Genomic DNA, 23,561 nt, shown 5'->3' with positions numbered 1-23,561 from the left:
TTTCTCTCCTGCAGGAGACTCAAAGGGGCTTACAATCTCCTTGCCCTTCCCCCCTCACAACAAACACCCTGTGAGCCACTTCGCAGCCCATCCCCACCCCACCACAGAGTGAGGATGGACCTCCAGACCTTGCTTGCCCTGAAGGCTCCTCCTGCTCTGAGGGAGGGCGGGCCTCTGGCCCACCTGGACTTACACATATCAATGAAAAGACCAACAAGTACCTCCCTTCCACACACACACACCGCCCCCCCCCCCCCATGCTGTACTCTATTGACAGCAGCGATCTCACTATAAAAGTGTAAATACAAAGGCATGGGCAAGTGATGGCTGGCAGAAGGGGAAAGCGTGCCAATGCCCCTGCCTGTGCCTTTAAGAGTGTGTGTGTGTGGGCAGGTGAACCAGAGCACAGTCCTCCCTGTGTGCAAGAAATCTTTGATCAGCATTCTTTCAGATTTCCAGGCAAAGTGTCAGGAATGTCTTCGTGGACCAGATGTGTTTCCGCACTCCTACGTTCCTGCTGGGTGGCCTTGGGCTAGTCACAGTTCTTCGGAACTCTCAGCCTCACCTGCCTCGCAAGGTGTCTGTTGTGGGGAGAGGAAGGGAAAGGAGCTTGTCAGCCACCTTGAGCCTCCTTATGGGATGAATCCAAACTCTTCTTCATCAAATGGTAATTTTTCTTTTATTCTGAACAGAGAATCAGAGGCACGGTATTTGCATGATTGACAGGACTGGCGGGAGCCGGCTGCAGCCTTCTGCACGTGTACAGGGAAGCAAGCTGCAGGGCTTACCCTAATCACACCCTAGATGCAATCAGGGAATTAGTGCCCTCACAGCTGACGGTGCCTGTCCGCCTGCCCACCTAGCTGCTCTCCGCAGCAGAGCGGGGTTCCGATGCTCACTGGCGGTTGATGTCCTGGGTTCAGGAAGGAGAAATGACAAGGGCCAGCCTTGGGCCCCAGTTGCCAGAGGTAGCTGAGGAGGAGGAGGAGGGATGCCGTGGCCCACGCCTGAGGCGCAGAGTCCAGTTCCTGCTGCCGCCTGTGACTATTCAAGAGCCCCCACCCCAGCAAGAAGAGAAGGCCTTCCACCAGTCTGTGGAGCACTTGCTGGGGGCAACTTTGGAAGGCAACTTTGAGGGGCTCTTTGCTGCTGACGGCTGGGAGGACTTGCTCGGTGAGTTGTTGGGGAGGGGGAGAGTGTCAGAAAGCCAGACAGTGTGGCTGGACGCTTCTCAGCAGCGGGGGTGGGGGGGGGGTGGGAGGCAGGCCCAGTGCCCCACTGATGCTAGGCTGGCTGGCTGCTGCTCGATCATCTGGGCAGCCTGGCGTCCTCTAGCAAGCCCAGCAATGAGTCGGAGAGATAGCAGCTGGACGGCTTGTATCTGGCCTGGATGTAGCCCAGGCAAATCTGTGGCACCCGTGTGTGCGTGGTGGGGGGGGGTGCGCGTCAGTCTTTCCCAACACAGCTTTTCCGTGTGGAGTGTTGCTTCGGCAGCCTTTGCACCTATCAGTAGCTTCCCCACCCCCTTCTGGGCATCGCTCGACTCCCCCCCGGCTGCTCTGAGCCCCTTGGCCGCGGAGGGTCACCGGTGGGGGTTGCCCTCAGCCACAGGGCAGCAGCTGGGCTGGCTGGTGTCAGAAGCAGCTGCTGTTGGTGAAGGATCCGGTGCCCCCAGGACGTTGAGCCAGGGGACAGACGGGTGGGTGGGTGGGGGATGACGGAGAAGTGCTCGGGGAGGAAAGAGGCTGGTGGGAAACTCTCCCTGAGAAAAGGGCCTCGCTTCCAGGGCTATTTTGGGTGGGGTCCCAGCCAGCCGGCGAGGGGGCAGGGGGGCATCCCTGGGGAAGAGCCGCATGACCCCTCTGCTGCTCCTGCTCTGCCACTCTGGTGGGGGAAGAAATTGTATTTGAAATTCTTGGCACTGGTTTTATGCCTAATAAAGGTTTTTGGATTTGGATTTGGAAGAAAAGGTGAGAAAAGGGCTCACGGAAAGTGGAGGTTTTCATTCTGGCTCAGAGGAGGGAAGTATGGGAGGCCCCCTCTCCTGGGAAAGCTCCCCCCCCGCGCAACCACACACACACACACACACACACACACACATCTGGTTGGTTGCACAAAACAGCTCCCTGTGGCCAGGACGGGCACAAGCTCAAACGCACCTGCCCAACCCAGCGGACCCTTGTCTCAGCCTGGCCGGTCCTCTCTGGAAAGAGGGCCAGACCGTGGGGGGAGGGGGGATCAGCAGGAGAGCAGCCCCCCCTCTTCCTTGGCCCTTCAGAAGAGAAGAGTGTGAGGAAGCTGCGGGTCAGAGGCGGCCAGGGCCAGGCCCGTGGGCCACAGCCGGGCCAGGAGGTCACGGTCAAGCTCCTGGGAGCCCTGCAGGACCAGAGCCTGGTGGAGAAGGACCCCCGGCTGACCTTCGTTCTGGGCCAGGGGGAGGCCGTTCAGGTCAGATGTGTTTGGCGGCGGTGGGGGTGGGTCTGGATCTTGCCTTGGCCTTTAGAATGGGGGGGGGGTCCTCTGCTGAGCCGGGCCCCTCAGCTGGCTGGCTGCGTTGGCGGCGGTGCCAAGGAGGGCCCCGGTGGCTCTTTGCCACATCCCCCCCCCCCAGCTGCAGCCAGAGGCTCCCCTCGTGGCTGCCGGGGCTCGCCCTCCCCCTGCGCTGGTGGCGCCCACTTGGGCATTGATGGGCCCGGCCTGTTTCTGCCCCTCCTAGGCCTTGGATCTGGCAGTTCTGTCCATGCGGCCGGGAGAAGTGGCCCTGATCCTCACCAGGCCAGCCTATGCCTACGGCCGCCTGGGCAGGTAGGTCCGGCCAAGCGTTGCTGCTCTGAGGGCCAAAGTTGGAACCCGGGCGGGCGATGAGGCCTGGCTCACCGGCCACCGAGGGGGCCACCCAGGCAGCCTTTCTTCTCCGCAACCCCGCAGACAGCCCGACATACCTGCGGAAGCCCCGCTGCTCTACCAGGTGACGCTGCTGCAGGTGCGGGAGAGTCCTGATCTGGCGCTCCTGGCGGCCCCGCAACGTCTGGGCCTGGCCGACCGGGCACGAGAGCAGGGCCGCTTCCACTTCGAGCGCCAGGATTACCAGCTGGCCCTGCGCTCCTACCAGCGGGCACTGCGCCTCCTGCCCTCCTCGCCTGCTGCCGCCGGTAAGAGACCTTGGACACAGGGTGAGGGCCGGGAAGCAGGCGCCCAAGGCCGGGTGGGGCGGGGGGCACTGAGCGGTCAGCTTCTTCCCCACAGACGGCCCCCAGGACCAGGAGGTTGAGGAGCAGGAGGTCGAGCTGCGGCAGCTGCGGCTCAAGTGCCTCACCAGCTGCGCCGCCGCACAGCTGAAGCTGGGCCGGCGGGAGGCAGCGCTGGACTTCTGCCATGAGGCGGAGCGCCTAGAACCCGATGACGCCCAGGCCCTCTACTGGAAAGGCAAGGTAGGCGCGCCTCCTCCCAGGGGCGTACTGCCCAGGGGGACATATGGGGCCAAACGTCCCTGGGCAGCAGCCGTTTAGTCATGTGGGGGGTGGGCAATCACCCCCCACCCCTCCGCCGTATTGGAGTCTGGGGTTGACCCCCACCTCAGACTCGCCCAGCTGCCCCTCCCCAGCTCCCCAGCAACCTCCCCCCAGCCAGAGGGCTATCCATGAGTGGAGGTAGTGCGCAAGGGCAGGGGGCACGCGGCCATGGCACATTGCTCGGCACTGAGCGGTCCCTCAATGGGCGGCTCAGGCGTGAACTGCAAGAGCCCCGTGGCCCTGGGCAAGCCAGCAGGCCTGAGGAGGAAGCCAGGGGTGGGGGCTGGGCAGAAGCGGGCCGGCATGGAGATGGGCTGGGCCCGTAGAATAAGAAGGGGGCAGGGCACTAGTTGGCTGGAGGGGGGGCGTGCATGCAGAGGAGGGCTGGGAGGATGAAAGAGGGGGATGTGAGGGGGCGGGGCAGGGTGGCCGCCCATTGTGGGGGGTGGTTCTTGCCCCGGACTCAATTTTCTATTGATACACCAGTGCTGCCGCCTCCTCCTCCTCCTGCTCTGTGACTAGGGCAGCGAGCGGGAGGGAGGGAGGTTGGAGGGTCCATCGTGAAAAGAGCCGGACCGCCCGCCAACCCCCCACTCACGCGCTCCCTCCTTCCCTCCTTCAGCTACTGGCCGAGCTGGGCCAGGACCAGGCCGCGGCCAAGCTGCTGAAGAGAGCCCTCCAGCTGGAACCCACCGCAAAGGTGAGCAGCACGGCCCTTGGACAGGGCCAGGGCGGAACCAGCATTGCAGCCTCACCCAACCCTAGTTGCTCACCTGGGCCAGTCAGCCAGCCGGGCTCAGGCAAATCGACCTGGCCCCCTCCAAGAGAAAAGGGGAACAGCCAGGGGAATCAACCCCCCCCCCCATGGATAGAGCTGTCAAGAGGTCGGGGGAAGGGCCTGGAGAAGGACTTGACCAGCAGGGCCCCATCCTCTCTCTTAGGCCATTCATGCAGAGCTCTCCCGGATGGCCAGGCGGCAGAGAGGCCAGCCAGAGCCCGGAGGGGACGTGCCAGGAGGACCCCTCAGCCACTCGCCAGCAGGCCCAGACCAGGCGCGCACTTCCCTGTCGCCCCAAAATCCTGTGGCCGCCGCTTGTGTTCCAGATGAGGGAGTTGCCTGCGCAGCTGCTGGGAAGGCGGCAGCAGTTTCTGGCCTCTCTGCTTTGAGGCAGCCACAGCTGAGCCTGTCTGTTGCTCCTCATCTGAGTTTCCCCTGAAAGGAAGAGGACTCCAAAGGCGGCCTCTGCTCGTCATGCCTGCAGATACACGCAGCGGCAAAGCACCCCTGGACGGTCCGGAGTGCCTGTGGCCACCACTGAGCAAAGGCATTGGGCGTGTCCCTTTGCAGCCCTCATCGTTCAAGTGGCAGCCCGTGCGGTCCCCCCGTTGCCCTTTTGACCCCTGAGAATGAGCGGCAAGCCCAGCAGCTGTTTTCTTCTGTGCTGGGGGGGGGGGGCTTTTTCTCCTGACGCTGATGGGTTAAGCTGAGGTCTCTCTCCACCCCCAGCAAACAAGTGAGGGTCATCATCTCACAGGCAGGGGGAGCACGCAATTTCTGTGACCATTCTGAGCATGTCCGAAGGGCTCCTCACTTGTGTCATTCTGCTCACTCTGTAAAACAGAGTGGCCCAAGAGGGCATTTTATGAAGACAGTCGAGCTGCATGATCATGGAATGATTCAGGAAGGCGCTTTGATAAAAGCAACAGAATTGTGGATTATATCACTGTATGTTATGCATTATCTGTTATGTTTTATCTTACTGTATCTACCTTTGTAATAGCATTTTTTGCATTTGAAATATTGTATAATTTTTGCTGTTTCAAATCGCTATGATCCTAGTGTTATCACATTGTTTATTAGATATCTCATCTGATTGAGTGATTGATTTACGCTGTGAAATCTCTTTTGAGTCTCACTGAGAAAGGTGGACTATACAATGAATAAAATGCATAGTAAAAGACTGTGAGTAGGATTCTTTTCTAAGTGAACACACACCTCAAGCCACTGCGCCATGATCCCTGAGCTGCCCACAGATTGGTGACACGTACAATTTTAAAAGGTCCCAAATACCCATGACCCAACTTGTGACTGGGTTAAGCACAACGTAGATTCTTGGTGGAGATATACATGGAATCCCTCATCACAAACACGCAGAGCACTGTTCCGCCATTTGGTAAATACTGACCCTATTAACTGTATATGCTCCTACGGAGTCTCTTGTGTTAAACCAATACCCCATCCACACACTCATCCCCATCCTGGATCCAGACCCCCGTAATAGGCTTCCCTCAGATCCAGCTTGTGAACACCTCCCCCTTGCTAGAAAGTCCTTAATGAGCAGCAGAAGCAGGGTAGTGTTTGGTCAGGGAAACGGCATTCAGACCCCTTGTTGTGGACTGCTCCAGCTGGGTCCCAGTGCCTACCTAGGCCTACTTCCCCTGTCCGTTTGAAACTAGAAAATACATTTTGGCATTCAGTTTATAAATGCTCTTGTATCAAAGTACCAACAATGCACAAAATATTGGTTTTGACAAAGCAAGTGTGTAAAAATGTATGACAATTCTCATCTTTGTTTGGGACAATATTTGAATGGAGTAGCATACAATTTTCTCAACTGCTGCACCTCAGCTGATCCTACTAACATCTTTTTCTAAGACAGAGTATGCCATGTCCCTGTCTTGTTGGAAGAGCGATGCCTTGAGCTTGGGAGAGCTCTTGTTTTAGGAGAGGCCCCCCTCCCCCTTCCAGCAGTCTTGCCCACGCAATGACTCGCATTGTGCCTCGGGGTTCATTACAGTCTGCCCGACTAAAATCTAACAGACAAGCGTGACTTCAAATGTCCTTGGGCCCCACCGTAAAAGGATTTCTAGGAGGACTTGGTCACTTCCCCCTAAGGTCCCCCCCCCACACCTTCCTTCACCCCATCGACAGTCTCTTGCCTGCTGGTCAATAGTGAGCCAAGTAGGGCTGAGCCTCTCGTGGCTTCCTCCACCATTTGGTGAACGAAGCTGTCAGCCACGCAGGTCAGGAACTTTTGTGACTGTGGACACCCAAGTCAGGGAAACTGAAGTCTCCTAGGCCCATGGTGGCGAACCTTTGGCACTCCAGATGTTATGGACTACAATTCCCATCAGCCCCTGCCAGCATGACCAATTGGCCATGCTGGCAGGGGCTGATGGGAATTGTAGTCCATAACATCTGGAGTGCCAAAGGTTCGCCACCACCATCTAGGCACTCCAGGGCCTGTGGTTTGGATCCCGCCAGGCTGTTCAAGGAGGCAGCATCCTCCTGCTCACCCAGGACGGCAGGTCTATAGATTCCAATCACAAAACCTCAGCCAGATACTTCCCACTGGGCCGTCACCACCCTCCTCCCCCTCCTCCTCCTCCTCCTCTTCCTCCTCCAGTATTTTCTGACAACAAACTCTCTTCTCACGTCCGGCTGCACTCCACCTCCTCTTTGAGCCTTTTGGTTTTTCTCCAATGATTCCTATCCCTCCACCACCATGTTCCGGTCAAGGGACTCGCTCCTCCCAAGGAAGAGGGCTGCAGCCCCTCCAGAAGGGAATCCCGTGAAGGGCTCTGCTGCCAATGCTTTGGGAGGGACTGCGGGAAGACCCTCCCTCCCTGTGCCCCGTGGCCAGCCAGGGCAACAAGTGCAGCTCTGACCCATCCGCCTGCCCCCTCCTTGGTAAGCTCATCCAGCTGGTCAGAAACTGTAACCCAGTGAAGACGTCATGTCCAGATGCTTTTCACGGCTTCTGTTTCGAGGGTTCTTTGGGGAAACGGGAACAGTGAAATGGGAAGAAGCAGGCTGGCTTTGAAACAGAAGCAGCAGAGAATCCGCTTGGAGCTAATTGGCTTGGAGCAGACGGCCTGGAGCTTTGTGGTGTTACTTAATGCCCTGATAGGATTAGGCCCTCCCTGCCCCAGGAAGCCAAGTGAGCCCGCTTATCTGCCCCCTCCCCCTGCTGCCCTGAGAGGTTGCCAGAGCTGGGAAGGGGGCCCCGGCCCTCTCTGACTAGCCTCAGGTTTTCCCTGTCTCCCTTTGCTTGGATTGTCGGAAGGACCCTGCCCGCCAGACCATAAAACCCTGGGGAGCCCCAAATAATAGACTCTGCTGTGGGGCAGGATGACGAGGCGAGTGGACCCGTGGACCCATGGATGCTGGGAAGCCACCCCCTCCGCTCCAGGCACCAGGGGAAAGATGGAAGAGGAGACATTCCGGAGCAGGAGAACAGAGCAAGCCTTTATTGGCGTGACCAGCACACCCCGTCCCAGGCAGCCTCCGGCCTCCCTCTCCTGCAGATCAGGGGTCCGGTTCTGCACTCTGCTTCTCCGCGAGGCAGGATGGGCCTTCCACCAGCACAAGTGCTCCTGGGTGGAAGAAGACGGCCGTCCCTCAACCGGGCCCCGTCCCCCTCACTGAAGAGGCCGGCTCGTGGTGGAAGACAGTGCTCCTGCTCTGGTGGCTCTGCACGCAGCCCTTGCCCTCGCTCCAGGCGCCGCATCAGTCCGACTTTCCTTGCTCCAGCAGCTCCGGAGTCACTCCCCACCCCAGCCACGTCCCTCCTCACCATCCCGGCACGTTTTGCTGGCTCCTCTCGCTGTGACCAGGAGCCCCGTGGGGGGCAACATCCGTGTCCCTGGCAGACACTGGTGGCGCTGCCAAGCCCATCCGGTAGAAACCCTTTGGGGATCGGTCTCTCCCCGGCACCTCTCTCGATGTCTGCCTCAGGCAATCCGGTCAGGGGGTCAGCCCACGGCAGAGCGTGGCACGGACAATGGCCTCCAGCCCGAGGCTACGTAGCCACGCTGACACGGTGGAGCGCACGCCGCCGCCTCCGTACGATGCGCTGCGCAGGGTTGTTGGGGTGGCGCTGGTGGGAGCCCGGAAGGCAGAGAGGAGCCAGGAGAAGCCAGAAGTAGAGCAGGATGCAGGCCCAGCCAGATGCCACCTTGACCCAGAAGGTCGACCAGCTGCCGTGCGTGAAGGTGGTTTCCAGCTCCGCATCCTCATAGCTGCAGAGAGAGCTAGAGCTACAGCAGCCTTCCTGGGCAGGTGTGCAGCCGAAGGCCGGAGCACAGGAAGCCCACTGCAGAGGGGCTTGGCTGCACAGGGGGGGAAGTGGGCAGGAGGCGCCCCTACCTGAACCAGTTGGTGAGGGTCATCATGACATACAGCGAGGCCAGGAAGAACACAAAGTGGAAGGCTGAGTAGCTGTAGATGACGCGGTCGGATTCGTTGTGGCCCCCAGAAGACCCTGCAGACTCTGTACCAGGGACAAAAAAGCCACCTCCGCATCACACAGATCCAGTCTCAGAGGACTCCCAGCCGGCCAGCCGGCCTGGCTCTCGTGGGTGCCTCATTTCGGGCAGGGAGGAATCTTGCCCCGGGGCCAGGAAAAGGGAGCAGAGTCTCCGGGGGAGAGAGGGCGCGCACGGCGGCTCCTTCGCCTGCAGAAGGGAAAGCCTGGCTGGCTCCTCCGGGACTCACAGGGCCTCACCTGCCAGATCCTCTTCCGTCCGGTCCTGGCAACAGAAAAAGCAGGAGGGGTTCTGCAAGGAAGAGAGAGCACGGCTCAGGGCAGCAACAGGTGGGGCCAGGATGGGGCTCAACCCCGCGGGGAGCAGCGCTTGTTCTGGGAGCCAAGGAAACCAGGCGCCAGTTTTTGGCTGGTACAATGACACATCCCCATTTTGAACCATCTGTGCAAACGGCGAGGGATGCAGGATTCGACCCACATTGGCCCCTTTCGCACACGCAGAATAATGCGTTTTCAAACCACTTTCACAACTGTTTGCAAGTGGATTTTGCTATTCCGCACAGCTTCAAAGAGCATTGAAAGCAGTTTGAAAGTGCATTATTCTGCATGTGCGGAAGGAGCCATTGGCAAGTTTAATTCAGGGGGATCCACACATTATCCACATGGATGAAAATAAAGGTCGCAGAAGCAGCTCCAGGCGCTGCCTTGGACCCTAAACCCTCCGGCATCAACCACAAAGACCAGCAGGCAGCTCCAGGAGGACCTTCCCGCCCTACGCCAAAGAAGACAGTGGCTATTGTACACCGTTGCCAACCTCCAGGTAGTGGCTGGAGTTCTCGTGCTTTTACAGCTGCTCTCCGGGTGACAAAGGTCAAACAGCCACATTGGAAGGTGACCTCTGTGGCATTATGCCGCACCTTCCCCTCCCCTCCCTTCCCCAACCCCCACTCTCCTCAGGCTCCGCCCCCAACATTTGGGGTATTTCCCAAACAGGAACTGCTGACCTCACCCACAGCTCACCTTAAATTCCACGCTGTAGATCTTGATCATCCACAGAGGCCCAAATATCTCTGCCAGGAGAGACGCTTCGTTGCTGCAGCCAGAGAAGAAGGAGGGGGAACATGAAGACGGTGGCGGCAGCAGCCACAGGCGCGCAAAGCCTCCCCCTCACCCCCACCACTGCGCGACTTGGCACAAGGACCTTCCTGCCCCCTGCTCCAGGACTCCAGCATCCCGTCAGAGCTCGTTCCGACAGGTTTCCCAGCTGGCCGGCCTCTCTGCAGCTCAGCAGGCCGCCCAGCAAGGGGGCGGGGTAGGGGTCAGTTCTGCAGATGTTCCCAGACTGAAAACGCAGCCCTGGTGGGGACGGCAGTGGGTAGTGCAAGGGAGCCCCTCTCCAGGGGGAGGACTCCGCCCTGCCTCCTCCCTCCCTCTCCCTCATGCTGTGGAGTGACGGTGGGGGTGGGGAGAGATGGCTACGGATTCTTCATCCAGCCCCCCATCCGGCCACCTCTGGCCCTTCTCCCTGGTGATCAGAGCCCTCCAGGAAACGCAGCCAGTACCCACCAGGCAAAGAGGACACAGACGTACATGACTCCTGCCCCCAGCACCGCCACCACCGTGTCTTCCGTCTGCATCCCGTCCTTGCCGATGCTGGGGAAGCAAATGGTGACATTTTGGCCCTGGTACTGCACTGTGGGCGAAAAACAGGAACCGTGAGCAGTTCTGAGGGTCTCGCCCCTCGAAGCTCCCCCGGGAGGCAAAGCGGGGAGGGGGGGGGCGACACGGACCTTTCTCCGGAGGCCGGCTGGAGAGGGCGGAGAAGGTCAGGTACATGATGTAGCAGCAGATGATGGAGGCCTGCAGGGGACCAGAACTGGATGGTCCTGGGAGCAGAGAGGGAAAGAGTCAAGCCCCCGCCCCCCACCCGCCCACGGGGCCGTCAAGAGGCACCCTGCAAACGTCTGAAGAAGGGGCTTTAGCCTGAAGCAGGCGTGGCAAGAAGTCCCAGCCCTCGCCCCCCCCCCCCTTGGTCTCCGCAGCCACGGGGTACCTCTTCTGGAATGCAACCCCAGCTGCACAGCCCCTCCCCAAGAGCCTCTCCTGCCCCCCCCCCAGCTGTTCCCTGGGCCAGAAAGAGATTTCTTCTCACAGAAAGCAGTGAAATGTGGGTGTGTGGGTGTGTGGGTGTCATTGTCTTCTACATGTTATGAACATGTGTATTTGTTTTCTCTTTTTCTTCATGCATATTGTTGATGGCTGATTGGATTTGCTCTGATATACCTACAATTTAATCAAAATAATCAGAAAACCAACAAGAGCTTTCTGGCGCATATTGCTTGTTTTTCCTCAACAGACTTGACTGTTGAGAATGTGTGCTGCTAATCCGGACGCCCGCTGCCGACCTTCTCTTCTCACCCCACCTGCTAGCCAGAGACACACAGCAAAATAAGACAACGTTTGCAACCAGATCCATCACAGAGGAGTGCCTGGAGGCCTCCTGAATGTTCTGCCCAACTCTCACGCTGTCCATCATCTTTGACTCAGGCCTTTCCCACCGTCACTTCCACACAGAGATCTCTCGTGGAAGACCCCCCCCCCCCGGAGGTGAGAACGTCCTGTAAACTCACGTGGAGTGTGCCTTGTGGACCTCCTGGGGCTTTCCTCTTGGAGTCAGACCAAAGGAGGGGCAAAGACTGTACTATCTGAGACTTTTAAGGAAACAACAACTGAATGGAAAACTCCTGGTGTCCTTTTACCGCTGTGCTATAGAGAGTGTCTTAACCCACTGCATCCGTGTATGGTTCTCCAGTTGCCCAGTGGCAGGAAGGCGCTAAAGGGTGATCACTACTGCTTAGAGAATTATCGGCTGCCCTCTCCCCTCCTTGGAAGAACTCTATAATTCCCAAAATATTCTGAGATACCCGTCTCCTCCAGCACACTCTCTTTTCGAACTGTGACCATCCGGCAGACGATACAGGTCTATCAAAACTAGGACAAAGAGGCTTAGAGACAGCTTCTACTCTAGAGCTGTGGCTATGCTGAACTCCGCGGCTTCGTGTTGATGTGTGTAGGGGTGGGTGGAGGAAGGGGAAAGTGAGGACGGGGTATGAGTCTGAAATTGTGTGCATCGAGGAATGCTGCTGTAAATTTCGTTGTGCGTGCACAATGACAATAAAATGCTTATGCTTATGGGAGGCCACCAGGCCTCTCCAAGCTCACCAGAGAGAGAGAGAGAGAGAGAGAGAGAGAGAGAGAGAGAGAGAGAGAGAGCAGTACAAGGACACAGCAGGGGGCAGCTGTTCCTACCTGCTCCCGCCAGCTCTGAGGTTCCCTACAGAAGCAGCCTTTGTCGAAGAATATATACCCCAGTCTTGCCTTTGGAACTGATCAGTCTGGTCATCCCCGGGGGATGCTCAGTCACACGACACGCGCAGGTAGAAGGAGAACTGAACGAAGAAGGGGGCAGCTCGGAGCACGGCCACTGTGGCGGCCTGGCTGCTGGGAGAGTGAGCTGCAGAGGAGGGGTCTTGACCCCTCTTTGCCCTTCAGAAACTGAGCTCTCGGAGCATCCCCGGTTTCGCTCGCTGCAGGTCTCAGTCTGAGGTTGTGGCCCCCGCAGGGCCACAAGGACACCCACCCCCCTCCCCCCGTCCCCACGGCACTCACGGAGGCGGACGCAGGGCGTGACGGAGACAAAGGACAGGAGGAGGCACAGGCAGCCGTTGAAGGCCAACAGCCCCTTGTTGAGGACGCAGCCGCCCGGGTGGGTGTAGAACTTGTACAGGAAGGTGTAGGCCATGGAGGCCACGAGGTAAAAGCCCAGCGTGGTCAGCAGCACCGCCAGGCACCAGCGCTTGTCTCCGGAGGCGCCCGTCAGCCTGGCAAGGGGAGTCTCGCGTTAGGAGGGCTCCTCGACCCCCTCCCTCCTTTGCCCAGCAGCTTCCTCCTCCTCCTCCTCCTCCTCCTTTGGGGGCCTCCCGGGAACTCACCAGTTCTTGTTCCAGGTGTGGGCAAAGGCTGTGATCAGCACCAGCTGCACCAGGATGAAGGCAAAGCCCCCGCAGATGCCCACCAAGTGCCAGGCTGCAGGGGCAAAAGCACAGGAGGGCGTCAGGGTCCCGACACAGCTGAGCCCGCTGCCCTGGGCTGCTCCTCCCTGTTGCCGCCCGCCCCGCCCCCCCGGCCCGGCTGCCTTCTCTACCATGAGGCCCGTGTCCCTCGCACTGCAGACGTGGGGAGGGGGTACCTCGGATGAAGCGCTGGTCGGGAATGAAGAAGGCTGCTGCCCACAGCACCACCAGCAGCAGAAGCTTCAGGAACCAGAACCTGCAACAGACCCGGAGCCCATGAACAGGCAGGCTGGCCTTGGACCGGGAGGCCTCATGGCCCCTCCCCTCCCCACCCCCGGGGGCTTTTGTCCCCCCTCACCCGTTATGCAGCAGGGCCCGGCCGTTGGTGCTGGATTTGACGTTGATCAGGAGGGCCGCCTGGCCCAGGTAGAAGCAGGCGGTGCCGAAGCAGATTCTGTAGACGGCGGAGTAGCCCACCAGGATGTCACAGTCGCTGCCCCCTGGGAGATGTTCGCACAGCACAGCGTAAAGAGGCACCTGAGAGTGTGGGGAGAGGCTGCCTGAGGCCAGCTGCACAGCGCCCCAAAGATCGCCAAGGGCCCGACGGCTGGGCAGAAAGGGGGCCAGGCGGGGGGGGGGGGGCTGGCAAAGGCTGCCTTGGGAGGCTGGGGCTCAGCGCTGCTACAAGGAAGAGCAGAGGATGCCGTCATCCCGCCAGCAGCAGACAAGCCCCCCCGCCCCGGGGGGGAGCAGCAGCAGCAGCCTGGCCCTGGGCCGGTGGGCGCTTGCCGGTGCACTTGAGAGACCGTGCTCCCCCTTCAGGCCCCCCCCCTTTGCCCTCACTCACCTTCTCCTTGATGGCTTCCACCACAGTGCGGGAGAGCATGAAGCAGCAGACGGCGCACGCCAAGACGTGGAAGAGCACGTAGAGCAGCCGTGTGCCAGTGGACACCCTGATGCGGCAGCAGGGGCAGGACGAGCCGCAGGGAGCGGGGCCACAGCAGCAGCAGATCTGAGCAGGGGAAAGGACAAAGGCCCGGTTGTGCGGGTGGGGGGCTGGTCCTGCTCGATCTTTCTTTGGGGGCCAGGAAGCCCCCCCCCCGGGTCTCCCAGTTCCCAAGGCAGGCAGACCAGCTGACTAGGTAACACACCACCTTGCAAGCAAATGTGTGCCTCAGCACCTGAACAAAGGAGAGTGGACCCGGATGGGAAACGGGAGGTCCTGGGCCAAGACCCCCGACAGCCCACCCTACAAGCTCCAGGACATAACCCTGTATGGTGGGGGGAGAGCCCAGCAACTCTATGTCTTCTCAGGGATTAGGGGAGGATTGGGAGGCTCAGCCACCACCTGCTGCTGGGGCGGTGGGGAAGGCAAGCCCCCCCCCCTTCAATTGCCACAGGGTTCCATGACAGCCACAGGAGAATGTGGCTGAGCCAGCGCCCCATCAGGCCACGAGGCAAATGGCACAAAACATTCCAGGCCTCCTGCAGGGAAGGCCAATTCCTGGGGGAGGCTGCTGCAGACGGATTTGTCCCGAGTGCAAGGAGTGCGAGGGCGGGTCAGCCGTTTCCAAAAATGCCCCGTGGCTCAGACATCTGCGGGTGCCGCCGGCTTCCCGCCAGCAGCCTGTTGCACCTTGTTAGCCCTCACTTGCAGAGAACAGACCAAAGAGAGGCTGGGAATCCGTGCGTGCCCTCCCAGCCTGGCCACGTGGAAAGGACCCACGCTCGCATTCTTACTCCTTTGCTTTATTCTCCTCCGTGCTGCTGGCAGGTTTTGTGTCTTCTCTTCCTCCTGTTTTCCTGGAATCAGACACGTTCCTGGGATGCCTCTTTTTCACCCAGGCCCAACGTCGCAATGATTCCCAGACCTGCCCAACAGGCTCGGCCTCAACCACCTGCTTGCCTGGCCCATCTGGCTGCCAAGAGGAGGGTTTAAGTCCCTGCTAATGGGCTTATGTGATCGTCTTCCTATGCCTTCCTTCCAGGGGAGCTGAGCCCTTCTCTGCCATCTGTAATTGGGCCCACGGAGGCTGGGGGGGTGGCGGCAGGGGAAGATGGCTTGGTGGCAGCAAGGCTCTCAGAATCCAAGACGTCAGGAAGCAGAATCGCGGGCCGGTAGGGATGCTGGGCTGGGTGACTCCCTGGCTAAAACAGCCCTACTGGTGGTCTCTAATCCCAGAAGGGACACTGTGCAACAGGGACCTAACGGCCCTTGTGAGAAAAACCAGGCCCTCGAGCCAGGGGCCCAATGCTGATGCAATGCAGCCAAAAGAAGACACAGCCTCTGATCCTAGTCCAAAGGGGCGGTTTGGCTCATCCAAAACGTCTCCTGGGGACTGGCTTGGGATTCATATCTCTGGAAGCCCTTATAAGAAAATCAGGAACAAGTGTGGTGTAGTGGTTAGAGGGAGACTGCAGAGGCTCAGGTTCAAATCTATAGTCTGCTACAAAGCTTGCTGGGCAACCTCAGTCCAGTCCTACCTACATCACAGGATTGTCGTTAGGGTGCAACAGAGGAAAAGAGAACTATCCCAATTCACCAACCTGAGTTCGGTAAATCTGAATTTACCCGTGTCCCTTTCCTGAGTTGATGACTCAATTAGCTGTGGAAATGATCTTCACACCAGCCCTACCAGGTAGTTTTATCCCTATACTGCAGGTGGGGGCCGAGGTTGCGAGGGAGGGGCTTGCCTCAGGCCACTGAGCAGGACGGTGACAAATGTGAAACTGACCCCTCCAGTCACAGCAGTCACTCCCTGTGCAACCCTAACTGCTGCCCTGGCCAGATGTGGCCGTGGAAGATGGACAAGCAGCCCCTCCCCCACAGACACCAACACCCCCACCCCATGCAGAGCCATGACCTGGAAACCCCAAGTACCCCAGGGATCCCAGGAGGAGGGGATCCAGTTATCCATCAGGAGAGCATCAGTTGGGCACATCTGGATGGGCCCCTCTGGAAGGGGTACTTAACAACACCAAGGCACAGTAGCACTGACACAACTGTCTGCAGGCAGCTGGCTTGGGGTAGCTAAGGAAGTGCCGGAGGGAAAACTGAGCGGGGGCGGGCGGGGCGGGGCAGCCATTAGATTGGAGAAGAGATGCTGGAACTCTGGAGGACTAGGGCCCTTTCCCCACTCACTGTTTGCTGCGTGCTACTCTCGCTGAGTAGCGCGGGATCCAACTGCACTCCCCACGACAGGGGCGGCTACAAGGCAGCCGCCCTGACTCTGCTGCTCTTGCACCCCCTCAGCACGGGTCATTCTGGCGCTGCTCAAAACGGCGCCTTTTGATGACCCTGCACAGGGCGCGGGGCAGTGGGGAAGCCCAGGGAACACGACCCTCGCGCTAAAAAGGTCCTGGACCAGACGAAACGGGCGTCATTTTAAAAGTGGGGAAACGGCCAAAGAAACAGGAAGCATCATCTGAGATTCTAACCATCCAATATACTTTGCCAGGTCAGGTTGGCAGGTTAGTCCTCGGAGTCAGGGCCTCCCAAGCGCAAAGTGCCCAAATTTGCCCTGGAACGCTGGTGTGTGAGTGCTGCAGCCTTCTCCTGCGCAGAACTTTCTTGCACTGAAGCAGGTCCTGGAACCTGCTCTTTCGGGTACGCACAGATTTCCCCAGTGAAGCAATCAGGGGCCCCACCTGGCTGTAGCTTTCATGGGCAGCGGCTGGGCAGAGAAGTTCCCCCAGTTCAGGAAAGGAAGTGCCTCAGATCACCGGAACGCACCACACCCTAGTCCAGTGGTGGCGAACCTTTGGCACTCTAGATGTTATGGACTACAATTCCCATGAGCCCCTGCCAGCATGGCCAATTGGCCATGCTGGAAGGGGCTGATGGGAATTGTAGTCCATAACATCTGGAGTGCCAAAGGTTCGCCACCACGGCCCTAGTCCCAAGACCAGTCAAAACTCCATCCACACACTGCTATGAGATCTCAAACAACGATTGCACGACAGAGATTGTTCATCCCTGGATTGTCCTGCCCGTACAGGAAAATCCAGTGGGAACAATCGCCAGAGCTCAACCTCGTCTCCGGACGCGCGGCTGCTCTGCTCCCTTGTCAGCTGCACCAGCGTAAAGCAGGATCTGGGCTCTTCGTTTCCTGCTGACTGAGAGTTCTGTGAATGGAGGGGAACGGATGCGACCCACTGGCTGCCTTGTTGCTTGCCTGAGGGGGCCGTGACCCTGAGCCTCACCTGAGCGTCTGCTGCTCACCCCAAAAGTAGCTGCAGGGTGCACTGGGAAGGACCAGCCTTTCCTGCTCTCCTCCAGCCACAGCGGGAGGCAAGAACGCTGGACAGGAGTCTGGAGTCTGCTCTGGCCCAGCAAGGCCACCCCGGCAATCTTTGCTATCCAGCCTCAATTGAAGGGTTCGCCCGGCCCGCGAGACGTCACACCCACTCCCTCTCTGCCTGCTAGCAGGCTCCCCAAGGCCCCAATCCCACTCCCGTGGAAGCCACGCCTCCACTGATTCCACGCCAAGACTTCACAGCAGCAGTGGCGCGATCAACCTGGAGCCTCTGTTGGAAGGAAGGCCTCCTTCAGCAAGCTTCCTCTTGGCCGTGGTGGTGGTGGTTCCTTCACCGAATCACCCTGGCCAGGGAGCAACACCATCCTACGCTCTGGGTGCCTCCCTCCCCCTCCCCTTCTCCTTGCTTACCTGAGCCACGCAGCAGGCTGGAACCATTCCTGCCCTGGTCCTGAGGTTCCCAGCTCCCTGGGGGAGAGCCTGGGGGTGCTGCTCTGCACCCCCCGTCATTGGCTCTGGGGTGTGTCGCCCAGGCCCCTGCCTAGCGATGCAGTTGAAGGAGCATCAGAAGCCTGGCGGCATTGCCCAACCTCCCTGCCCTCCAGGCAGAGGGCAGAGAGAGATTGCTGGAGAGGCAGCGGGTGGCCGGCCGCCTCCTGCTTTCTCCAGGCCTGCGATTGGCCAGGGTGGGGGAGGCCTTCCCTCATCTGATCTCCCAGTGAAACTCGCCATTCCGCTGGATGATGTCAGGAGCCAAATCTGCCCCGTTAACCCTCTTACCCAGCAGAAATAGAGGGCTTAGCAGCAGCACCTCTCGGGGCAGGTGGCTCTTGAGCTGCCACAGGTGATGAGGGCCTTGCTGACCTGAAGTCACCCCGGAGGGAAAATGCAAGGCAAGCCACAGAGCAAGAGAGGGAGAACGGGGCGGGGCGGGGGGCTCCCTAAGCAGATCAACAGGCCCCACAAATCTTTGACACTGACTTGGCTCAAGCAACTTTTCTTGGCATTTTTCACTTTTTGCGGCCAGTGATCAATTATTTATTTTCATGGAATCGTAGAGTTGGAAGAGACCAACCCCCTGCCATGCAGGAACACATAATCGAAGCACTGCCGACAGATGGCCATCCAGCCCTGCGTAAAAACCTCCACCTCCCTCTGAGACAGCGTATTCCACTGTTGAACATCCCTGACCGTCCAGAAGTTCTTCCTAATGTTTAGGTATTTTCCTGTACCGTAGAGTCTCTGGAGCAGTTGAAAACCAGCTTGCTCCCTCTTCAATGTGATATTCCTCCAAATATTTAAATCTGGCTATCATGCAACACCTTAGCCCTCTCTTCTCTCAACATATCCAGCTCACTAAGCTACTCCTTGTAGGACATCGATTCCAGGCCTTTTTCCATTTCAGTAGCTCTCCTCTGGACACACTCCAGCTTGTCAACATTCTTCTTGAACTGTGGTGCCAGAACAGGACACAGGATTCCAGGTGAGGTCTAACCTACACAGAATAGAGTTCTACTATTACGCCCCTCAATCTCTAGATAATATCCTCTTATTGATGCAGCCCAGAATTGCACTGGCTTTCTTGGCTGCCCCATCACTTTGCTGACTCATGTTGTTTGTGGTCTATTCGGACTCCCAGATCCCTTTCGCATGTACTGTTGTCAAGCCAGGTGTCCCTCATCCTATATGTGAGCATTTCATTTTTCCTGCCTAAGTGTAGAATCTTACATTCATCTCTGTTGATATTTATTTATTAAACTTAGTATACTGCCCACCCACAAAGGGTGTACAATAAAACCACCAAACAATACAAAACAACAAACAACATAATTCAAATAATAATACAGTAAATACATTAAAATGCAGTAGCAACATAACCCAATTGTAGACGGTGTCCAAGATTCCCACCCCCTCTCCCCCTGGGAGAGGACCGGCAGTTTGCCGAGCAGATGGTACAAATAGATGGTGCACTGATAAAGATTTCCCTCAACAAGGGTGGACTTGCAACAAAATTCTTCAACTTCTGTGCAGTTTCCACTCTGTCCTTTAAAAGATGAGTTATGCAGAACCCCAAGCCTTTCTGTCCCTTTTCCTGTGATTCTTCTTTTGGTGGAGACGATTCATTTCGTCAGCTTTGGTCCAGCTCCCTCGTCTGTTCAGGTCATTTTGAATTCTGACCCAATGTTCGGAACCGGAAAGCAGGGGTCTTCAAACTATGGCCCTCCAGATGTTCATAGACTACAATTCCCATGAGCCTTACCACTTGGTCATGCTGGCAGGGGCTGATGGGAATTGTTGTCCACGAACATCTGGAGGGCCATAGTTTGAAGACCCTTGGCTGAGTCCAATAATCAGACTCCGGTTCTTGATTCAGTGGTCTTTATTAAGGAACATGAGCCCGAGACCATCGGGGCAAAGCCAATTTTACCAAACACTGATTCAGGTCGCACCTTTATTATCCCCTCAGACCCCCCCCCCCCATCATATTCTCAGAGCAGCACATCTGCCCGCCGCTGGAGCATCCCATTGGACCAGCGGAGCAGGACGGCCCGGCCTGCCCTGCAGGGCTCCGTGTCGTCGCCGCGAGCCTCTCCTCCTCGGCCCTGCGCCACACAGACGACCGCCCGGCAGCCCCAGCAGGGAAAAGGAAGCCCGGCCGCCTTCGGGCCTGCTGCGCCTCTGCAACCTGCGGCTCTCCAGAAGGTGTTCATGGACTACAATTCCCATCAGCCCCTGCCAGCACGGTCAATGGGCCATGCTGGCAGGGGCTGATGGGAGTTGTAGTCCGTGAACATCCGGCGAGCCGCGGCTTGCAGAGCCCTGGGCCAGCCCCTCGTCCAAGGCGCGCTTCCGGAAGTCCGTCACCGCGGGCGACGGAAGCGGCGGCCGGCGGAGCGAGCGATGGCGGCGGAGGGCGATGTGGAGCTGGAGCTGGAGGCGGAGCCCAACGGGTCGGCGAGCGGCGGCGATGGGGGCCGCCCGGCCGAGAAGCCGCGGAAGCACGACAGCGGCGCGGCCGACCTGGAGCGCGTCACCGACTACGCGGAGGAGAAGGAGATTCAGAGCTCCAACCTGGAGACGGTGCGCGCGCGCATGCGCCCCCGAGGGGACCGGGCCGGCCGGCCGGCCGGGGGGTGGGGGTGGAGGGGCGCTTCCGCTCTGGCCGCGGCGGGGGGAGGGGAGGGGAGGGGAGGGGGAGAAGCCGCCGCCCCCCCAGCTCATGCCCGTCAGAAGCCTTCAGTCTCGGCCGGGGCGGCGGGGGCGGGGCGCCTGTCCGAGCTGCAGCCACTTCTTCAGCCCCTCCCCCCGGCCAGGCCCAGCCGGAGCCCTCCCCCCCCCCCGCCCGCGGGAGGGGTCCGTCTTCTGCTGAGGCTGCGCCGGGCGGCCCCGCTCCAGTCTTCAGGGCTGGAAGGCTGGAGAGCGGCGCAGCGTCCCCGGTGCACCTGCGCAGCCGCCGCCCGTGGGCTGCGCATCCGTTCCGCCTGAAGGCGCTGATTGCGACAGACCGGTGGCCGGACGAGCGACTCTGCCGCTGCTGGGCCTCTGTGCGGCGTGGGGGGCGGGGGGGAGAGTCCTGCTCTGCCAGCTGCTTGGGGTGCTTCCAGTGCCGCCGGCAACCAAGAGACACCGAATGCCCGGACTTCCGAAAGTGTTTGGCCGGGTTCCTAACCAAAGGTTTTGACACAGATAAGATCATTTGTTCTTTCCTGAATGGGTACCTGAGTATAGAAGAGGGGGTAGAAGGTGGAGATAAATGGACAGTTTTCATAGTGGAGGGAGGCAAGCTGTAGAGCCCCAAAAGACACCTGTCGGAGCTGGTGTGGGTTAGGGTTTTTTCCATAAAGCACATGGAACACAGTGAGGGAGCAAAGTTCACAATTGGCACTCAGTTGTTCAGGGTAGTGGAAACACATCTTGAGGAGCTGCTGAAGGACTCTTGTCATTGTGTGGATGGGCAACAAAATAGAAGATGAAATTCAGGGCAAGTCTATGCAGAGTGATGCACATTGGGACAATGAGTCTGAATTTCATGTACACACCAGTGGGATTTGAATTGGTGATCACAGACCAAAAAAAATGCCTTGTGATTGTGGTTGGATAGATTGACAAAAATGTTATCTGTGAGCGGCTGTGAATAAAAAAAAGGCAAATTCCATGCTGGGAACCATCAGGCAAGGAACTGATAATGAAACTTGAAAATATGCAGTATTTATTCAACTACAAGTATACTTTTTGCCCCAGATATGCTGTTAAAAAAATAGAAGGGATCATTTCACATTCTCAAGCAACTTACAATTATGTGTATATAATATTTTTAGGGGGGTCATTTTCTGTTCGCATGGGTACACGACTGTCCTTATACAGCCCCTCCCCCCTTGGCGAGGCCTCGTTTGGAATACTGTGTACAGTTTGGGGTGCCATATCTTAAAAAGGGTGTTGGAATGCTGAAAACAGTGTAGAAAAATTTACCTGGCGCTTTTTAGTTTTAATAACAGCAATTGTGGGGGTGACGTGATGATGTTTACATAACGGTGATGCAGACACAGAGATAACTTTTCATTTGCAACTGGAGGTCATTGTGTATCACATGGATGCCTGACTCCTTCACACAACTTGTGGGGCTTGTTGCCACGAACAAGGTGACAGCCACTAGTTGAGATGGGCTTTAAAAAGGGGGTTGGGTAGACGTAGGGCTGTTAGCTGTGGTAGCCAAACCGTTTTATATGCACCCGGCCTCTGACTGTGACATGCTGGGGAGCAACTGGCAGGCTCTACTGAGGGCTTCCCTGTGAGCACCCACTGCTGGAAAGGGGATGCTACACTAAATGGACCACGACTCCTCTAAGAGATCTCCTGTGGATTGTCTGGTAGACCCTTGTTGAGTTCTTAACACATTCTGGAATTTCCTCCCCCCATAGGCTATGTCTGTGATCGGAGACCGAAGATCCAGGGAGCAGAAAGCAAAACAGGAGCGGTGAGTTCTTCCTTTCACTGAGCAGGCATGTCGGCAACTTTCTCAGCCACCCTGGTAAGAGCTGCCAGGTGCGCCAGCCACAGCCTATGAACATGACTTGGCACCAAAGCAGATCCTTGTAGCTACAGCCAAGTTCGAGACAACGTTTGCATTTTTCATGAAGTGGCAGCAGTTTTCACCAGTTTAACTGGTAGAAGCACGATATACATGTTTCAAATGTTAAGAAATGAGTCTGGCCATAAATTGGCTGTGGGTTTTTGCGGCTGTGGTCTGGTAGTTTTAGCTCCTAAGAAGCTAAAACTACCAGACCACGGCCACACAGTCTGGAAAACCCACCATCCAGTTGATTCGAGTTGTGAAAGCCTTCTACCATACTTTGGCCATAAATCCTTACTATGAGTTCCATTGGTGCAGCACCAGAATTCTGCCTCTGCTCATGGGGCTGCAAGCCCAAATGCAAACGAGAGGCTGTGAAACATCGCTGTAGGGCCTGCATTGCTTGATCGTGGAGTGGGATGCTATCTGGGGGCCCTAAACAGATTTTGTTTGTTTTGCTTTCAGAGAGAAGGAATTGGCCAAAGTTACCATCAAGAAAGAAGACTTGGAGCTAATTGTGAGTCGTTGTTTTGCTGGTGGTGCATGAGAACAGTTCTCTTCAAGCGTCACATGACAGATGCAGCCTCAATGACAGTTTTCCTTCCATTTCCCTGATAGATGAATGAGATGGAGATATCCAGGGCAGCAGCAGAGCGCAGCTTACGAGAGCACTTGGGAAACGTAGTGGAGGCACTGATCACGCTCACCAATTGAGAGCTGACTGACAAAGTGAGGAAATGAAAGAACTTTGCCTTTTCTCAGCATGTGGTACTCATTGCTTTGAAGCTACTGGAATAATGTGGTTCATACAGGATTGAACAGGATCCACTGTGTGACCTTTCCCTTCTCAGGGCGGGAGTGGTGATAGAAAGAGACCTGTTATCTCTTTCACATTAATGGAACCTCCTTATTAATGTCCAAAATAACTTTTTGTTGGCTTAATAAAACATACTATAAAACAAAACAGTGTGCAAATTTAATCAGGCTGCATGTTACAAAAACTATATATATATGAGAGAAGAGGCTGGGGTAGATTTCTGTTGTCATGATTCAAAGAGTTGGTCCTTGTTATTGAAATGAATCAAGTGGGGACAGACATGTCTTACACTGTGTGTAAAATGCTGAACAGAGGTTTGTAATGGTGTTGCTGTTCAGTGCACTTCTGGCCTGAGAGCAAATAGCAAAAAATGTATCCTTGCTGTTGGAAAAAGAAAGGCAGTGATGTTCAAATGATCCCAACATCAGGTATAAGGTCGTTGAATCCTGTGGAACCTGAAAGCAAAGAAGCGCTTGGTGGTCTTTGGGCAAAACCTTGTGCTGATTGCACCATCTCTAGCACTGCTTCATCTCTAGTACTGAAATTTGCCACTGATCCAACCACC

General features: G+C 57.4%; 3 protein-coding genes across 8 annotated transcripts; 2 read left to right on the top strand and 1 right to left on the bottom strand.

Moving 5' to 3' along the window:
- Nucleotides 1–708: 708 nt before the first annotated feature.
- On the top strand, nucleotides 709–5,471 carry LOC125424652 (peptidyl-prolyl cis-trans isomerase FKBP8-like). 2 transcript variants are annotated; one of them, XM_048482066.1, is made up of 8 exons: nucleotides 709–1,173; nucleotides 2,279–2,448; nucleotides 2,717–2,805; nucleotides 2,929–3,152; nucleotides 3,247–3,431; nucleotides 4,135–4,212; nucleotides 4,454–4,775; nucleotides 4,806–5,471. In XM_048482066.1, the coding sequence occupies exons 1-7, from the start codon at nucleotides 909–911 to the stop codon at nucleotides 4,727–4,729; spliced, it is 1,287 nt and encodes a 428-aa protein (XP_048338023.1). In that variant the 5' UTR covers nucleotides 709–908; the 3' UTR covers nucleotides 4,730–4,775; nucleotides 4,806–5,471. The 2 variants fall into 2 exon arrangements, with proteins under 2 accessions (XP_048338023.1, XP_048338021.1); XM_048482064.1 differs by having other exon boundaries at nucleotides 4,454–5,471.
- A 2,268-nt stretch (nucleotides 5,472–7,739) lies between these two features.
- On the bottom strand, nucleotides 7,740–17,766 carry SERINC4 (serine incorporator 4). 5 transcript variants are annotated; one of them, XM_048482059.1, is made up of 12 exons: nucleotides 17,520–17,762; nucleotides 13,700–13,864; nucleotides 13,211–13,389; nucleotides 13,029–13,108; nucleotides 12,772–12,865; nucleotides 12,449–12,660; nucleotides 10,570–10,665; nucleotides 10,346–10,472; nucleotides 9,800–9,872; nucleotides 9,020–9,044; nucleotides 8,662–8,785; nucleotides 7,740–8,534 (listed from the first exon to the last, which is right to left on the bottom strand). In XM_048482059.1, the coding sequence occupies exons 1-12, from the start codon at nucleotides 17,616–17,618 to the stop codon at nucleotides 8,315–8,317; spliced, it is 1,494 nt and encodes a 497-aa protein (XP_048338016.1). In that variant the 5' UTR covers nucleotides 17,619–17,762; the 3' UTR covers nucleotides 7,740–8,314. The 5 variants fall into 5 exon arrangements, with proteins under 5 accessions (XP_048338016.1, XP_048338015.1, XP_048338018.1 ...); XM_048482058.1 differs by having other exon boundaries at nucleotides 9,020–9,071; nucleotides 17,520–17,760; XM_048482061.1 differs by lacking the exon at nucleotides 17,520–17,762 and adding an exon at nucleotides 14,593–14,971 and having other exon boundaries at nucleotides 9,020–9,071.
- A 2,190-nt stretch (nucleotides 17,767–19,956) lies between these two features.
- HYPK (huntingtin interacting protein K) lies at nucleotides 19,957–23,143 on the top strand. The gene is made up of 4 exons (XM_048482069.1): nucleotides 19,957–20,189; nucleotides 22,028–22,083; nucleotides 22,645–22,696; nucleotides 22,798–23,143. The coding sequence occupies exons 1-4, from the start codon at nucleotides 20,010–20,012 to the stop codon at nucleotides 22,891–22,893; spliced, it is 384 nt and encodes a 127-aa protein (XP_048338026.1). The 5' UTR covers nucleotides 19,957–20,009; the 3' UTR covers nucleotides 22,894–23,143.
- Nucleotides 23,144–23,561: the final 418 nt, after the last annotated feature.

Source organism: Sphaerodactylus townsendi, linkage group LG17 (assembly GCF_021028975.2).
Source record: "Sphaerodactylus townsendi isolate TG3544 linkage group LG17, MPM_Stown_v2.3, whole genome shotgun sequence".
Classification (NCBI taxonomy): domain Eukaryota; kingdom Metazoa; phylum Chordata; class Lepidosauria; order Squamata; family Sphaerodactylidae; genus Sphaerodactylus; species Sphaerodactylus townsendi.
Note: the sequence above shows the minus strand (reverse complement) of the source record. Positions and strands in the feature narration are given on the sequence as shown.

Bases quoted from the DNA above. Each gene is read 5' to 3' on its own strand.
- LOC125424652 (XM_048482066.1), top strand. From the start codon at position 909: ATGTCCTGGGTTCAGGAAGGAGAAATGACAAGGGCCAGCCTTGGGCCC. The intron at 2,449-2,716 runs GTCAGATGTGTT...TGCCCCTCCTAG, and splicing joins GCCAGGGGGAGGCCGTTCAG to GCCTTGGATCTGGCAGTTCT. The intron at 3,432-4,134 runs GTAGGCGCGCCT...TCCCTCCTTCAG, and splicing joins CCCTCTACTGGAAAGGCAAG to CTACTGGCCGAGCTGGGCCA.
- SERINC4 (XM_048482058.1), bottom strand. From the start codon at position 17,618: ATGACGGGGGGTGCAGAGCAGCACCCCCAGGCTCTCCCCCAGGGAGCT. The intron at 13,865-17,519 runs GTAAGCAAGGAG...TCCCCTGCTCAG, and splicing joins CAGCCTGCTGCGTGGCTCAG to ATCTGCTGCTGCTGTGGCCC. The intron at 9,873-10,345 runs GTGGGTACTGGC...CTCTGGCTGCAG, and splicing joins GTCTGTGTCCTCTTTGCCTG to CAACGAAGCGTCTCTCCTGG.
- HYPK (XM_048482069.1), top strand. From the start codon at position 20,010: ATGGCGGCGGAGGGCGATGTGGAGCTGGAGCTGGAGGCGGAGCCCAAC. The intron at 20,190-22,027 runs GTGCGCGCGCGC...CTCCCCCCATAG, and splicing joins AGAGCTCCAACCTGGAGACG to GCTATGTCTGTGATCGGAGA. The intron at 22,084-22,644 runs GTGAGTTCTTCC...TTTTGCTTTCAG, and splicing joins CAGAAAGCAAAACAGGAGCG to AGAGAAGGAATTGGCCAAAG.